Source organism: Pristiophorus japonicus, chromosome 1, assembly GCF_044704955.1.
Source record: "Pristiophorus japonicus isolate sPriJap1 chromosome 1, sPriJap1.hap1, whole genome shotgun sequence".
In the NCBI taxonomy this organism is placed as follows: Eukaryota; Metazoa; Chordata; class Chondrichthyes; family Pristiophoridae; genus Pristiophorus; species Pristiophorus japonicus.
Genome location: NC_091977.1, coordinates 131,003,546 through 131,020,434, shown reverse-complemented (window position 1 = coordinate 131,020,434; position 16,889 = coordinate 131,003,546). Strand labels below are relative to the sequence as shown.

Below are 16,889 nucleotides of genomic sequence, written 5' to 3'. Positions count from 1 at the left end.
CTATCCCTAATTTCCCTTGTTAGCCACGGTTGAGCCACCTTCCCCATTTTATTTTTACTCCAGTCAGGGATGTACAATTGTTGTAGTTCATCCATGTGATCCTTAATGTCTGCCATTGCCTATCCACCGTCAATCCTTTAAGTATCATTCACCAATTTATCCTAGCTAATTCATGTCTCATAACATCAAAGTTATCTTTCTTTAAATTCAGGACCCTTGAAAGCGGCACATTTATCTGCCATTACAGTGTCCTTACACCTTCAGTAAGAGAATTTAATGGGGGCAATACTAGTTCGCCAATGTACCATGCTACATGCTATTACCAGGCAGCGTCAAGCTAGAAGAAGGGCTTCTGGCCATGTCGAGCCACGGATGAGGAGAAGCCGAAGGCGTCTGGGGAGGATGGCTTACCCCCACAGGTTTACAAGCTCGGGTTTACAACACTTATACCTCCAGCTTTCTGAGGAGCAGTGTGTGAGAAGGCTGCGCTTTCGAAAGGAAGTGCTGACAGAGATACGCCATCTCCTACAGGGAGGCCTAGCAGCGCCAACAGGACTGCGTTGCCCGTCACAGTGAAGATGACTGTGGCACTTGTCTTCTATGCCTCCGGCTCCTTCCAGGCAGCAGCAGGGGACATATGCAGTATCTATTAATATGCTACACATCGCTGCATTCGGCATGTTACAAAGGCTCTGTACGCCCGCAGAATGGACTTCATAAAGTTCCCAATGAGCAGGGAAAGCCAGAATCATAGGGAATGTGGGTTTGGCAGAATTGCAGGCTTCCTGAGAGCTCAAGGAGCCATTGACCGTACACACATGGCCTTGTGAGCACCATTCCACAACGCAGTGGTATTCAGAAACCGAAAGGGATACCACTCACTAAACGTCCAGCTGGTGTGCGATCAATTGCAGTACATCCTCGCAGTTAATGCCTGCTATCCAGGGAGTGCACATGATGCTTTCATCTTGCATGAGAGCAGTGTGTCACAAATGTTTCAACGGCAAAGGAAAGGGCACAGCTGGCTGGTCAAGGAGAAAGGATATGGCCTAGCCACCTGGCTCATGACCTGTCTCCATAACCCCATCACAGAAGCTGAGGAACGCTTCAATGAGAGCCATGCAGCCACCTGCAACATCATTGAACAGACAATTGGGGTGCTCAAGCAGCGCTTCTGATGCCTGGACCGCTCTGGAGGCAGCCTTCAATATTCCCTTCAACAGGTCTCCAAATTCATTGTGGTGTGCTGCATTGCTACACAAGTTGGCCATCATGAGGGGCCAGGCATTGCCAGTGGAGATTGCAAGCCCATCTCAGGAGAAGGGTGATGAAGAGGAGCCTGGCGAGGCATCGATTGCACAGCCACCCCATCCACGGGGGAGGCAGCGTGGGGATGCTGCCGGAGCAAGAGTCGTACATCACCAACTCATAATGGACGGTTTGTTTGAATGGAGGAAGCAGAGGGATGCATCTTATACTGGCCATGCTATGTGTCACTATACAGGCACATCTATGCTGAGCTTTGGAATGATACACATGACACCAACGGCAAAGGGTCAAAGTGACATTTTTATCAAAACAAGTAACAAACAATACCGCCCCCCCCCCCCCCATCCCAACAAAAGCAAACAAAACAATAAACAGCGTTCTGCTGCAAGTCGGTGAACAGCAAGTTAATTTACCAAAAACAACTATTTACAGGCATGCTCATTAGATAGCAATACATCTACACAATGTTATGCCGCCCCTTAATGGGACTTGCCCTGACATTTCCCCCCCTTCCCTTCATCCCCCTCCCATGCCTGCTGCTCCTCCTCAATGTGGACTCAGTGCCTACAGTGAGGCTGCTTGAGGACTGCTATGTTAGGGGGCAGACAGCATATGATGACATCCTGGACCATCTCTGGGCCTGGAAGGCCCGGCTATGGACTGCTGCATCTCACCATCGGCGGAAGCAGTGTTTGTGGTGTGGACCGCGTAAGGTGTGTGATGGGAGAGTCAATGGTGGAAGCTGAAATGCTGTCATCCTGAAGAAGGACAGCACCTTCCATTTCCTGGGTACCACTCACATTCAGACAGGGCTGGGCCTCAGCATCCGGAGCATGATGTGTCACCACAACTTGCTGGCCTGCTTCGTCACTGCCACTTCCCCGTTGGACAGTGAGGACGATAGAGAGGATGGCCCCAGTCAGCGACCGCATGATGCAATCGCTACTGCGATGTGATCAATGGCAAGCGCCACACACTCTGGAACACCACTGTCGCTGCTGGAGGCCACCTGCCTCTGTGAGTGGGAAGGGATGGCCTCGCTGGAGTCCTAAGTTGCAGAGACAATGCGTGAGGCAGCCTCTGCAACACTCGCAGCGAATTTGTCGATGCTCTCGGGGATCCAACCCAATGCACCCATGAGCTCACAGTGCATCTCTGCATTATCTCTGGACATTGTCACCAAGTCCAGGTCCATGTCTGTCTGTTCTTCAGCAGGATCACTTGCCGACTCACCCTCCAGGGAGCTGGCCTCCAAGCTTTCCCTCCCACTTGGTGTTGCTGTAGGCCACTGGGTCCAGGAGCCTCAGAGTCCTCAAACCCCGGGAAATCGCCTTCGTCCCCAGATGTAGAGTCGGCAGCCGGGGCGAATGCTAGGCTGTCTGGTTCAGGGAAAACACTTTCATCCCCTCCCTCATCGCCCCCCCCACCGTTGCCAGATGTCGATGGCGCCCGAGAAGGTCAACTGTAAGCAGAAAACAACAGATGTATGGTTAGCAGCAGAGGAGGGGCAGGGTGATCGGAGGAAGGTGGCATTGCACATGTAAAGGGGCTAGGTCACTTGATACTAGGGGTCAATAAAGTCACATCAGTCGTGTGTTCCATTTACATACCCTCACTACCCGAAGGGTGCTCGGCATCGTCCCGGCCACTGTCTGAACTGGGGTTCCCATGAGCGCCGAGACTCATTGTTTAACATCCGTTAGGTCCAGCAGCTCCGGCTGCCCCCCTCCTGTACATCACTGCTCGCGTCTGTTGTGCGAGTGCTTGGCCTGCAATAAGAAGGGTTCAGTAAAGGTCCACCTGCTGCTGTGCCACATGTGCCTTCCATAGTTCAATAGCTGGCACTGTGTGGATGTGCAAATGTATTCACTTCAACCTGTGTGACTGTTGACTGAGGCTTGGCATAGATTGGGAGAAGGTGAGAGGCAGGTAGCATAGCGGCTCAGAGTGATGTTTATGAAACACGTATCAGCAGTGGGAGTGGAGTGTGAGGAAGCTTGACAATGATTAGAGTACAAGAGGGTATGTGCATCCTGAATGCAGAGGAAATGGCTGGAGAAGTGAGCCTTCAGCTTTCTGCTGCATTCTGCAACCCACATCATGGCCTTCAACACATTGAGAAGGGGCAGTTCCATCAAATAATTCACATTGTGTGTTCCATTGATCTTGGCAGGATGGTAGGCCTACATAAATGTGAGATCGTTGAACTTCTTGCGGCATTGTGTGCCAGTCCTGGTCACCGTGTCTGCCACTGACACCTCCTGTGCGATTTCATGCCAGATCCATTTGAAAATGCTGAGCAACGGCCTCTCTTCCCCCAACCAGATGGAGTGCAGACCACCTCCTATCAACGGCCTGCACTAAGGCCTCAGCAGTCTCTGAGGAGAATCTTCTAGCACGCTGCCTGCCTTCTTGCTGCGCCATTTCTGCCGAAGTTTTCAGAGGTGGGCAGGAAGCCGCCGCACTCTAAAGTACCAACTGCGCTCGGGAAAACCGAAATGCGTCTGCGCATGTGCAAAATGGCGATCTTTTTTAACGCTGCAATTTTCGGCTTGGGCACACAAAGTTCCTTGTGTAACACCTGATTTAGTACCCCCGATCATGGATCCTTAATTTTTTTTGTGAAATTTGCAGATAAGGGCGCAAACCTTTTCCAGGTGGTATCAGGACCGCCCCGAAATCAGTAAAGCCGAAATTCCAGCCACTGCTCGTTTGTGGTGCTGCATCAATTTTAACATTTCTCCCATCGCAATCCTTGATACCAGGAGAGCTAAATATCCTTGATGACTTTTCAATGTAAAGCTTGGAATAATCTGATATAAATTATTTATTTCAACATTCTCAAATAGCCATTGGAATAACTGCAACCATTAAAGAAAGACTTTCATTTATATAGTGCTTTTATCGGGTCTCTGAGGAATGTCCTAAAGTGCTTCACATACCTTGAAGTGAAGTGACTTATTATTGGGCAAATTTAGTAGCCATTTTGCGCAAGGAAAATTCTTCAGTGAGTTGAAAGGTCAACTACTCTTCCTTTTGATGGTTTTGGTTGAGGGAAGAATGTTCGCGAAGAAGCTGTGAAAACTCCCTGCTCTTTATCGAGTAGTACTATGGAATCATAGAAATAACAGCATAAAATTTGCCCCATTGAGCCTCTACCAACACAAGCTCTTCAACTGGCGCTGCTACTGTAATCCCACGGGAGCCTCAATGTCCATCAGAACAGGCAGGTGGAGGTCCAGTGTAACATCTCACCTGATGGATTCGATGTTTTTGAGGTGGTGTGGTATCTGAAGATGGTGCATGATTCTCTCCTATTTATTTTTATTACAGAAAGTAATTGTTTGCAACAGTTTTATTTTTGTCCTTGCCCAGTATCAACCTATTGGTTAGCAGTCTTGCAAAGAAGAAAAGTGCCTTTCACAACCTCAGGATGTCACAAAGCACTTAACAGCCAATTTTGAATTGTAGTCACTGTTGTACTGTAGAGAAACGCGACAGTCAATTTGCACACAGCATGATGCCAGCACACAGAGAACTCCAGTGCTCTTTTTTGAATAGTGCATGGGGTATTTTATATCCACCTGAGAGAGCAGCCTCGGTTTAATATCTCATCTGGAAGAAGGCACCTCCGACAGTACAGGACTTAAATAGCTGCCCAGATAATGTGCTCAAGTCTCTGGAGTGGAGCATAACCCCATAATCTTCTGACTGCGAGGAGAGAGTGCTACCACTGAAGGAAAGAATATGGGTGCATTGTGTTCATGTGTACCTGCTCAAAATTGCATTCTGGAAATATTAATTGAATGCTCACTCTGGGAACATGTTGCATTTTGCAATTTTAAGGCTCATTTTATTGATGACCGAGTGATGTAGATTTATGTTTACAGAGAAAAGGCAGTATTGTGCATTTCCAATGAAGAATGAAGAGCATAACTAAGTATTTCAATTCAGTTCACGTTAACATTTCAATTACATTTATTTCAGAAAATAATGACTGTTTTCCTTAATTACAGCCCACTCCAGTTGGTTCAATTCATACAGATGCTACTCTGACAACAGTGAACAGAGATAGTCATCAGCACAGGGATAGAACACAGCAAGCCAAAAATCAGGTATGTCTGGAAATGTCAGTAGACTACTGCGCTTCTACTTGCAATAAGAGTTATTTGAGTTGCTTCCAGAAAGTGAAGGTACTTTTACACTGCTTTTATATGAGGTTTAGTGGTGTGCTGGTGCTGTTGGCTCCCAGTGTACGGCTCTTTGAAGTAAACCTGCTGGATTTTCTACAGTCAGAAAAAAAGCTTTCCAGCTGCTGGCCTTAGTGAATCTGGCAAGTTTGCGTTGCTGTTGACTGCACATGATTTGCATGTTGGGAGCTGACGCCACAAGAGCGGATTATGATGAGCAGTTTGATCCAAGAGAGCAAAAAGTCAGCAAGCACTGCTCTGGTTACAGACCTGTTGTATCATCTAAACCTTGCTGATCGATTATATTGCAGTAGTCGCCTTGACATGTTTCAGTCAGCTTAAAAATTGAAAAAAATTCTCATTTACTGGTGTGGGATTCATCAGCTGATGAGAGTTTCTGTGTTTCATACCTGAGGTCTGACCTGGATTCACTGCTCCTAGAGTGAACTATCAGTTTGAAAGATAGTATCTTGTTATAAAATACTAGCTATAAGTATTTCAGCATTTCTCTTTGGAAAGAAAACAAGTTGAGTCTTGTTGGCTGATGCTGAATTACAGTTTAACCTTTGATAACTTTTTTTTGCCTCCTTGAGCATGTTTCATATTTAAAATTTTCAACAAATCTTATGTTTATATTTATTATGTATATAAAATATTAAAACAATTGCTATCTCATGACATTATTCACAGATTTTATATATATATATATATAATTGCAATTGTAACATTTAGTGTGGTCTGCTTCTGGGCTAGAGGGTGGAACAGAGCAGTGGAGGAGTGTGAGGAATGCAGAAGAAATTACTGGTGACAAGTAGTGGTCACCTGTTTATTAACTATGATGGCTGCAGTTGTAAGATTTTTTTGTGATACAATTTCGAATCAGAAGTTTCGATGTGGGAGAAAAACTTTGTCCAGTCACAAAATCGGGACATGTCTTTATAGTAGGTTTTTGTTTTTCATTGACAGCAGAGTGCATTTGTAAGCATGTCCTGCATTTGGATTGCAGACAGATTTGGGAGGTATAGTCTGTCCAAGTGATATACTCACTGCCACTGGAACAGAAGTTAATGATCCACCAGTGTGACATGTAAAAAAATGACACAAATGTATTATTTCAGTCTGGCATTTGGTTGCGTCTCTTCACTCGGGGATCTTGGGAGTCCAACCCAAGGCTTCAGAAACAGGCTAAGTCTGTGTGGGAGAAACTTCTTGAAGGCGTTTCTAGCATGCAATAGTTCATTTTGTGATTTTTATCTTGTAATTTTTTTAATGGCTTTGTTATGTTATAAATGTTATTTATGTAGCTATATATTCAGCTGGGTCCAAAATAAAGTAATTGAAACAATCTGGTTGAAATTTCAGTCTTTCAAGTGGTTACATTTCAGTGACATGTTTGCTGTTTTACATTTCAGCGAATGAGTTTACTGGAGTTGCTTTTTTAAGCAAATGAGAAAAGCTTGACACTTGATTTTATTTTTGCCATGAACAGATTTAGTGAGTCACCTACATATTTAACTCATGATGCATTATCTGCATGAGTTTTAATTATTTTGAAAAATATGCTTATGAAGTATTTGTAAATGAAAGGATAATGAGGCTCTAAACTTTGTCATAAAAATCACAAATACAAAATGTTCTCAACAGAACGTTTAGAATGATCCAGCGATAGTATGTGTGAATCAAGTGTTAATGAAAACTCTTCACATATTTGAGTATTTTGTATTGATAGTTTTGGAAAATCAATTTAATGGCTCAGTACAGCTGTAATAAAAATGACTGACTTAATATTCCTAACTTTTTCACTTCTTTTAATTACTACATTCATACAAAATAAGCAAAAGCTCAAGCTTGTTAAATCAGACAGTTTTATAAGAAACAGATGAATAAAATATTGCAGTGATTAACGGGAAATTTAAAACATTACTGGGATTCTGGTTTGTTTGTAGGAGAACAGCCTTTAATCTACCAACATTACTAAAGGCTGGGCCAGTAAGCAATTATTGGCTTGCGTTAATCAGATGCTGCTATTGCAACTCGCTTTTTCCCTACACTTGTGTTCACAGCAAAAAGCAAATACTATAAGCACACCCATGAACTGAAACGTTCCAACAAAAAATTGGGTTTATTAGTCTGTCATTGGGTTTAGGAAGCCTCATATAGTGCAGACTGGCTCTGGTATCCCTGAATACTAGTTAAATCAGCAGCAACATAAAAGCACCTTAGGTAGCAATTTATTGATGATGTGATAGGATTCCCCTGTCCCAGTGTTTATTGGGGGCCAGATGCTTGACTTCTCTGTGTTCCTGATGGCAGTCCAGCAGGGGGCGTTGTTGGGTATCTGAAAGGGATGCAAAGGTCTCAAAGCCATAGCTCCATATTCTGGTAAGTTACGAGAAAGATTACATTTGGCCCTCTCCCTCCTTATTTCTGTATTGGTAGGAATCAATAGAAGGTACATCAGAATTTTCAATGCTGCAGTAAAGTGATACAGTACAAGATTAAATGTAAAACATTTAGAACAGAGAGCAGGGAAACTTCTTCAGTGAGTTGTGAGGCTGTGAAATTCACTTCCAGGGTTATTACGTATTTTTGTGACTGAGATTCATCCCACACCACTGGACTTGCATATCCCACAGCAGAACCAACAGCCTAATCTTTGTAAAGTAATTGATAAGCTCCTGAGGAAGTGTCCTGCTGTTGCTGGAAAGGTCAATTGGGGTTAATTTTCTCATCGTTTCCAGTGCACATACCATGCAGGACAGGTTTAATAAACTTTTTTTTGCAAGGGAGTTTAGGTAGAAGCTGTGTCTGACAATCTGTCAGTGGTTTGATCCTCTGAGATGCAAGTGCAGGTGTCTACAGGCAAAATAAATCTTTAAAAATCATTTTCTACCTGCAAAACTCTGATCCAAAGATCTTCAGACTCTTGTGTTAAAGGAACTCCTTGTGGAACTCAGTGCAGCAGAGGTCCAAATCCAACAAACTTGGAGGTGCTTCTCCAGTGACTCACTTTGACATATCAAATGAGAACAGTGGCGATTCGATCATGGCAGAGTTGCAGAAGCGTGAGGAAACTGGCGGAAATTGAGGCCATGATTTATACTTTTGCCCTGACCTCCACTATCTGGTGCGAACAGTTTAGGATATTCTGTGCCACGTGAACCAAATGTGAGAGATCCCCAATTTTATCCGTTGGGGACATGAGATATTCTTAATACTTCTAAGAATAAAATCTGATATTCTTATTCCCACAACTAAAAGTTATACTTGCACTGTTTATATAGGGCCTTATGCTGAAATGTCTCTAAACAGTTCACATAATGAATTACTTTTAGAATACAATGGCTGCTCTTGTATAGGCAAATGCAGCAACCATTCTACACTAGCACTACACAGCAAATAATACGAGTTACACTATCTCTGTTATAGTGTAAAATTGACAGTACAGTGAAGCTCTGTTTGTTTTTTGCTTCATACTGTACTGGTACTAGCTCAACAAATGTATTAACATTCAGTTGAAGTGGTACAGTATTTTTTAACATACTGCAACAGACAGCATTGTCCAATTGTCTTTTATTTTAATGTTAGATTTACCAAACATTCATTTAAGTGTTACAATCACTCATTTTATGTAAAAATATAGAGAGCACCATTTGTTGAGCTTGCTAAGTATTACCATGATTACTGATTGTCTATGTCACTCCTAACATTTCTCCAATGCTCTATATTGGCAATTAGTAAAGCAACATTCGCAGAGCGTCTTTGACTATAAATTATATGACTTCCTGTAAGGTACGAGAATATATTCGAGGTCTGGGTTTATGTCACATTTTCTTGAAAACTGTAAGAGCCTGAGCATTATAATGTCATCAAGCAGGCAAAGCAACTAATCACATTGAATAATTCTCACAGACAGCAAACGAGGAAGTAAAAAGCACTGATTATCCTTCACTTTTTAATCATTTTACAGAGAGCGAAATAAAGATTGGGATATACACATGGAACTAAGGTGGAAGCTGAAATATCATAACCAAACTTAAAAAAAATAATAATTTTTATTATTTTAATAATCTAGAAATTTTTATCATTATGGAGAAATTTGACATTCCACAAATATAAAATTAGTTTTTCAGGGCCAGCGAGGTTGTTTGGCAGTAATTATGACTTAGTATGCCGTTAAGAACCCAGTTACACCTTATTCAATAAAGCTTAACTTTTTCAGGGGTTTTGACGGTGAGATTAGAGTGCAAGGTACAGCAGGCGGTTAAGAAAGCAAATGGCATGTTGGCCTTCATAGCAAGGGGATTTGAGTACAGGGGCAGGGAGGTGTTGCTACAGTTGTACAGGGCATTGGTGAGGCCACACCTGGAGTATTGTGTACAGTTTTGGTCTCCTAACCTTAGGAAGGACATTCTTGCTATTGAGGGAGTGCAGCGAAGGTTCACCAGACTGATTCCCGGGATGGCGGGACTGACCTATCAAGAAAGACTGGATCAACTGGGCTTGTATTCACTGGAGTTCAGAAGAATGAGAGGGGACCTCATAGAAACATATAAAATTCTGACGGGGTTAGACAGGTTAGATGCAGGAAGAATGTTCCCAATGTTGGGGAAGTCCAGAACCAGGGGTCACAGTTTAAGGATAAGGGGTAAGCCATTTAGGACCGAGATGCGGAGGAACTTCTTCACCCAGAGAGTGGTGAACCTGTGGAATTCTCTACCACAGAAAGTTGTTGAGGCCAATTCACTAAATATATTCAAAAAGGAGTTAGATGAGGTCCTTACTGCTAGGGGGATCAAGGGGTATGGCGAGAAAGCAGGAATGGGGTACTGAAGTTGAATGTTCAGCCATGAACTCATTGAATGGCGGTGCAGGCTAGAAGGGCCGAATGGCCTACTCCTGCACCTATTTTCTATGTTTCTATGTTTCTAATACCGTTGCCCACAAAGATCTAGCCATATCTGTGGTGGGAATCTCCAGTGATGAGCAACAGTGATGTCATCAAGCAGGCAAAGCAACTAATCACATTGAATAATTCTCACAGACAGCAAACGAGGAAGTAAAAAGCACTGATTATCCTTCACTTTTTAATCATTTTACAGAGAGCGAAATAAAGATTGGGATATACACATGGAACTAAGGTGGAAGCTGAAATATCATAACCAAACTTAAAAAAAATAATAATTTTTATTATTTTAATAATCTAGAAATTTTTATCATTATGGAGAAATTTGACATTCCACAAATATAAAATTAGTTTTTCAGGGCCAGCGAGGTTGTTTGGCAGTAATTATGACTTAGTATGCCGTTAAGAACCCAGTTACACCTTATTCAATAAAGCTTAACTTTTTCAGGGGTTTTGACGGTGAGATTAGAGTGCAAAAAGGGGAAGTTCATGTCAGTTCAGAGATTTGTAAGATTTCCATCTGCAGGGACTTCAAAAGTGCACCATGTGGAGGAGCGTGGAATCACTGACAGCAATTTCTGGATGTCCACGTTTAACTCCACATGTGCGAACGCCAGACATGGCAGTCAGTTTCACAGAGTAATGACACCGAATGCTGACAGTTTCACCGTCATTACAACCACAAATTCCAGGCCAGTATGTTAAATGATGATGGAATACAACTTGTGTATTTGTAATTCTGTTTGTAAAAGGCAAGTCGTATCTTCTACAAACATAGAATGGTTACAACACAGAAGGAGGCCATTTGGCCCGTCGAGCCCGTGCCTGCTCTCTGCAAGAGCACTTCAACTAGACCCACGGCCTCACCCTTTCTCTGTAGCCCTGCAATTTTTTTCCTTCAGCTATTTATCCAATTCCCTTTTGAAAGCTACGATTGCGTCTGCTCCACGACCCTTTTAGGTAGTGCATTCCAGATCCTAACCAGTCGACGGGTAAACCACCTTAAATCTGTGTCCTCTGGTTCTCAATTCGTCAGCCAGTGGGAACAGTTTCTCTCTATCTACTCTGTCTAGACCCATCATGATTTTGAACAACTCTATCAAATCTCCTCTAAACCTTCTCTGCTCCAAGGAGAACAACCCCAGCTTCTTCAGTCTATCTGATGTCTTTATATGCTCTGATAATGACTCCACGAGACAATATGTTATACTTGAACTGTAGTGACCTTAGTCCTTTATTGATAACTCCAGAGTGAGAATCACACCTGGTGGCCTGCCTTTTATACTAGGCCTGGTACACCTGTACAGGTAACCTACAAGTCTCCCACTGAAGTGCCCCCTGGTGGCACACCTTGTAATAGTACAAGCAGTAACCCATGTAGGATACATGACATCACACTCCCCCAAGCCTTTAGTGCAAATCGCCTTCATGCATTGACTGTGACTGTGCTCTGGGCTTAGCTCTATCTGGTTGACTCTTGGAGGGTCGTTTCCACCTTGGGTGAGTAGGTGGTGTTTCATTGGCAGTGGACGTGCTGGTGGTTTCTGTTTGTACGTCCATGACCACTCCATTCTCTCCCCCCCCGCCACATATAGATTATGCCGGTGGCTCATTACATTCATATACATTCAAGTCCAGAAAAAAAAATTTGCATTTACATCATTACATTTATGGTACAGTTGTGAGGCAAGTACATTTGACTGGTGAGGTACATACTTGATATATACTTGGAATCAGTACTGATGTGTGAGGACAAACTAGTACCAGAACTGCTGGATGGTGTTCAGGTAGTCTGGTGGCGGCGCAGTGCCCAGTGCTGGCAGTGGGAACCCGGTTGGCTCAAGTTGCCTGCCCTCGGGGCCTTTGCCATTGCTCCTAGCGGAGGGCAGGTTCACAGATGCCTGTGACCTCCCTATCCTTTCCTTGCGCCCCGGGTCGCTGCTCTCTGAGGAGCTGTCGTCTGGCAGTGCACAGGGAACTGCTGACTCGCTTGCCTGGGCGTTATTTGGTTTGGGATCCTGGCTGGTCCCGGTCCCATTTGGGAGAACCGTTGCGGGTGACGCTTTGTTCCCGGGTATAGCCTTGTTGGCGATAGGGTCTGGGGGCTGTGCCTTAGCGCGGTTTGCTCTTTCAGGCTCGTGGCGGTTGATGCCATCGGGTGCCTGAGAGGTGGAGCCGATCAGGGGCAGGGTATCGGTGCCATTGCCGTCCTGAGATCGCTTGCTCTGCGGCTTGTATGTATTGGCTGCTTGTGGCCACACTCCATGGTGCATAACTCTTGTCCCAGGGACGCAGGCTACTACATTGGGTAGCTCACTGGACCTGTGTGCTCCCGATGGGTGTCTGCCCGCTGCATTGACTGTATGCAGTTGAAATCCAACATCGCACAATGTTTCATTACTCATGGTAAATAACCTGTAGCTCCGATCGCGATCCCGTGACTTTTCTTTGCTTATTGCATATACGCAGCTCTGATTATCAATTACACATTTTACATCTAACTCACAGTTGCTCTTACATTGATTGAGAATGTGGAACTGTCCTTTTAAGTGTGGTGGGTTGCAGGCCTCCTTTAAGAGAGCCTTGCTTTCTTTGGCCCAATCCTCTTCTCCGTTTGGTGTCACGTGTTGCTCCATCACCGCTGCACCTCGTGGTCTGGCCGCCGCCATCTTTTTCTTCAGCGCATCACCTCATGGTTTGGGCTTCATCTTTCTTCCATCCACGATGTTGACTGCGGTGATCCTCTTCTCCCCGGGTTCTGCCACCGAAGCTGGGAAGTCGCCTTTGGATCCAATTTTCTTCCTCCGGAGTCCTGCCACTGAAGCCTGGAAGGTGCGTTCAGGTCGTCTCAGTTGGATCATCTCCACACTGTCATGCTGAGCAGTCTGTGCTTCGGCTGCTGTGCTGGTCTGCTCTCTGGTGCTGGGTCCACCCTCAGGTGAGGGCTTGCTTTGCCTCTGAGCGCAGGGGACGTCGATCGCTGGAGGGATGAAATCTTCCCAACTCCAATGGATCTTCTCCATCTTCTTCCGAGTAGCGTTGGTCCATCACCTGCAACAATCCACAGAGGTGACCTGTGCACCGCGCAGTACCAATGACTGGGATAGATTCATCGGTGTAGGTGCGTAGCTTTGCCTGAACCGGGACCAACTTGGGTCGTTCAGCTTGATTGTCCCATAGCCTCGCAAAGGCTTCTTGATTCATTACTGACTGGCTTGCCCCCGTGTCCACTTCCAGGAAGACTGTAACGCCATTTATCTCGACTTCCATCCTCAATGGGGAACACTCGGTGGTGCAGGTAAACATACCATATACCTTATCGTGGGGCTGAGCTGCCTCTCTGACTATCGTTTCTTAATCCGCGCTGGATTCATGGCCATCTGCAGACTCTTCATCAACACAGTGAGTAATATTTCTTTTAAACATTCGCTGGAGGTGGCCCTTTGTGCTGCAGCCTTTAGACACATAGTCCTTAAAATGGCACGGGTGAACCCTGTGATTCCCTCCGCAATGCCAGCATGGAGCTACTCGGTTAGCCCCCCTCGGCAGACTCTTGAGTTAAGGGACTCGGGGGCCTGTTCTCTCTTCCCTGAGAAGGTTCACGTTCTCCAGTCTAGCCTCTAAAAGACGCCATTCTGTGCACAGTCCTTGTCAGGTTTGAGTCCTGAGGATGAGTCATCTGCCTAGAGCCGCAGGTCGAGGTCATGAATGCCTGGCTTACGGATATGGTCTTCTGCAGTGTGACTGTGGTATCCGCAGACAGTAGCTTATGAAGAAGGTCCTCATGGCCGATTCCAATGACAAAGATATCCCGCAGCACTTCAGTGAAGTGGTCGCCGAAATCACACGGTGCTGCCAGCCTCCTGAGGTCTGCAGCATATTTCGCGATTTCCTGGCCTTCGGGCCGTCGGTGGGTGTAAAACCGGTGTCTGGTTGTGAGGATGCTCTCTTTGGGCTTGAGTTGTTCTTGGATCAGCATTACAAGCACCTTGTATGTCTTGGTCGTTGTCTTCGCTTATGCCAGCAAGTCCCTGACGAGGCCATAGACGGTGGCCCACAACTGGTTAGCAGGATAGCTCTGCGCTTATCAGCCAATGTGACAGGATTGTCGCCTGCCAGGTCGTTTGCTATGAAGAAATGGCCGAGCCTCTCCACAAAGGCATCCCAATCATCACCATCGGCGAACGGCTGCAACGTACCAAGTGTAGCCATTTTCGTGTGAAGGTCCGTAATCTCGTCGCCAATTGTTATGTCTTTATATGCTCTGATAATGACTCCACGAGGCAATGTGTTGTACTTGAACTGTAGTGACCTTAGTCCTTTATTGATAACTCTTTTTGGAGTTCACCTGCAAAAACATAAAACATTAAACGGTGCCACCCGACCTGGGTGACACTCCAGACATTTACAAGGCCATTTTTTTCCCCCCTTTTTTTGTTTTTTTTTGTGTTTTTCTTTTTTTGTTTTTTTTTTGGGCACTAAAATCACAATTTTCCCCAGTGCCCCCTATAAAAGGGAAGGGGGACACTAAAAGCACCGGCAATTAAAACAAATTAAATTTAAAAACGTAAAATCAAATTAAAATTTGGTTGCCGGGCGTGATGATGCACTCCAGTCCCTCCGGTGCCCACCTCTCGCGGAAGGCCGCGAGCGTACCGGTGGACACCGCGTGCTCCATCTCCAAGGACACCCTGGACCGGATGTAAGAGCTCCTTTATTGATAACTCCAGAGTGAGGGTCACACCTGGTGGCCTGCCTTTTATACTAGGCCTGGCACACCTGTACAGGTAACCTAAAAGTCTCCCACTGAGGTGCCCCCTGGTGGCGCACTTTGTAATAGTACAAGCAGCAACCATGTAGGATACATGACACTATCCACGTAGTTGAAGTCCCTCATCCTTGGAACCTTTCTTGTAAATCTTTTCTGCACCCTCACTTAGGCCTTCACATCCTTTCTAAAGTGCGGTGCCCAGAATTGGACACGATGCTCCAGTTGCGGGAGAATCAGTGTTTTATAAAGGTTCATCATAACTTCCTTGCTTTTGTACTCTCTGCTTCTATTCATGAAGCCCAGGATCCCGTATGCTTTTTCAACCGCTTTCTCAACCTGCCCTGCCACCTTCAAAATGTTTGTGCACATATATCCCCAGGTCTCTCTGTTCATGCATCCCCTTTAGAATTGTACTGTTTAGTTTATATTGCCTCTCTTCATTCTGCGTACCAAAATGTATCATTTTGCACTTTTCTGCCATGTGTCCGCCCATTCCACCAGCCTGCCTATGTCCTGTTGAAGTCTATCGTCATATTGTCTCCGCTGCCAGGAGTGTCTGGAGTGGAATTTGACCCCTGACTCAGAAGTGGGAATGCTACCACTAAACCAAATGCTGACTCCATAAATAGGGGTATAGAGCACAAAAGCAAAGAGGTAGTGCTAAAGTCATTGATTAGGCTACAGGTGGAATGCTTTGTCTAGTTTTGATTGCCCCCCTTTAAGAAGGATTTCAAGGCTATGGAGAGGGCACAAAAGGATTTACTGAGCAGGGATGAGAGGCTTTAGGAGAGAGTAAAGAAACTGAGGCTGTCTTTACTTGAACAGAGAAGGTTAAGATAAGAACTGATCGAGATATTCACAATTATAAAGTGTGTTGATAAGGATTAAAAAGGGAAACGCTGTATTCATTGGTCAGTGAGTTGCTAATTAAAGGGCATACATTTAAGATAGTCACTAAAAGAACGAAGGGGAGATATTTATTTGCCCTACCAGAAACACTGGTGGAAACAGAATCCGTAGTAGCTTTTCAATCCTTGAAAAAGAAAAAAATGAGAAATGCAACTTTCAGAGAGCCAGCACAGGAATGATAGACCAGGTTCCGCCTGTGCTGTAACATTCTATTGTTCTATTCTATAAAAATAGTGCATCACACTGGAGTTTTGCATTTCTCAAAATTTGATAGAGCAGATCAGGAAACAATGCTTTTATAGCTCTTTACACCCTAAACTAACAACATTAACAACATTGTAAGCCTGCAGAAGATTTGCAGCAACATAACAGCACACATTAACATGTACAAAGACCATTAGCAAAGCAATAAAGCTAATTATTCTGTGAATATGATTATCAAATTTGCTGCTCACAAGACTTCACGGGTAGTAAAATATTTTTAAAACGTCAATTTTGAGTTAGCAATCTACGTTGTTTCTATAATTCATTTAAAGATACACTGAAGGGTTGTTTAAGAAGCTATGTGTTCATGCATCATCATACATTATTGTTTCTGTGCTGTCGAGGCACATAGGGCAGTATCCAATTGATGACATCCAATTCTATCTCTAGGGCTTTTTGCCTCCCAGCTCCGGTAGTTAATGCACTGCATCGGCATTGATTGTGTTGTGTAGAATTCCTCTTGGTCGACCTCCAGCTCTTTTCCCTTTTGGCTTCCAATTCCATATCTATTCAGGGATCCTTGTGTCAGGCATTCTCAGAATGTGACCAATATAGCTCTATCTTCTGTCCTGACCATTAC

At 44.5% G+C, this 16,889-nt stretch overlaps 1 protein-coding gene across 6 annotated transcripts in view; it reads left to right on the top strand.

The window, feature by feature from the left end:
• The window catches only part of LOC139265761 (casein kinase I), a 312,413-nt gene that overhangs the window by 236,884 nt on the left and 58,640 nt on the right, over window positions 1-16,889 (top strand). For all 6 annotated transcript variants that reach the window (XM_070883179.1, XM_070883151.1, XM_070883169.1 and 3 more), the window contains exon 10: window positions 5,286-5,384. In XM_070883179.1, coding sequence (XP_070739280.1) covers window positions 5,286-5,384 — 99 coding nt within the window. The remainder of the gene's footprint in view (window positions 1-5,285; window positions 5,385-16,889) is intronic.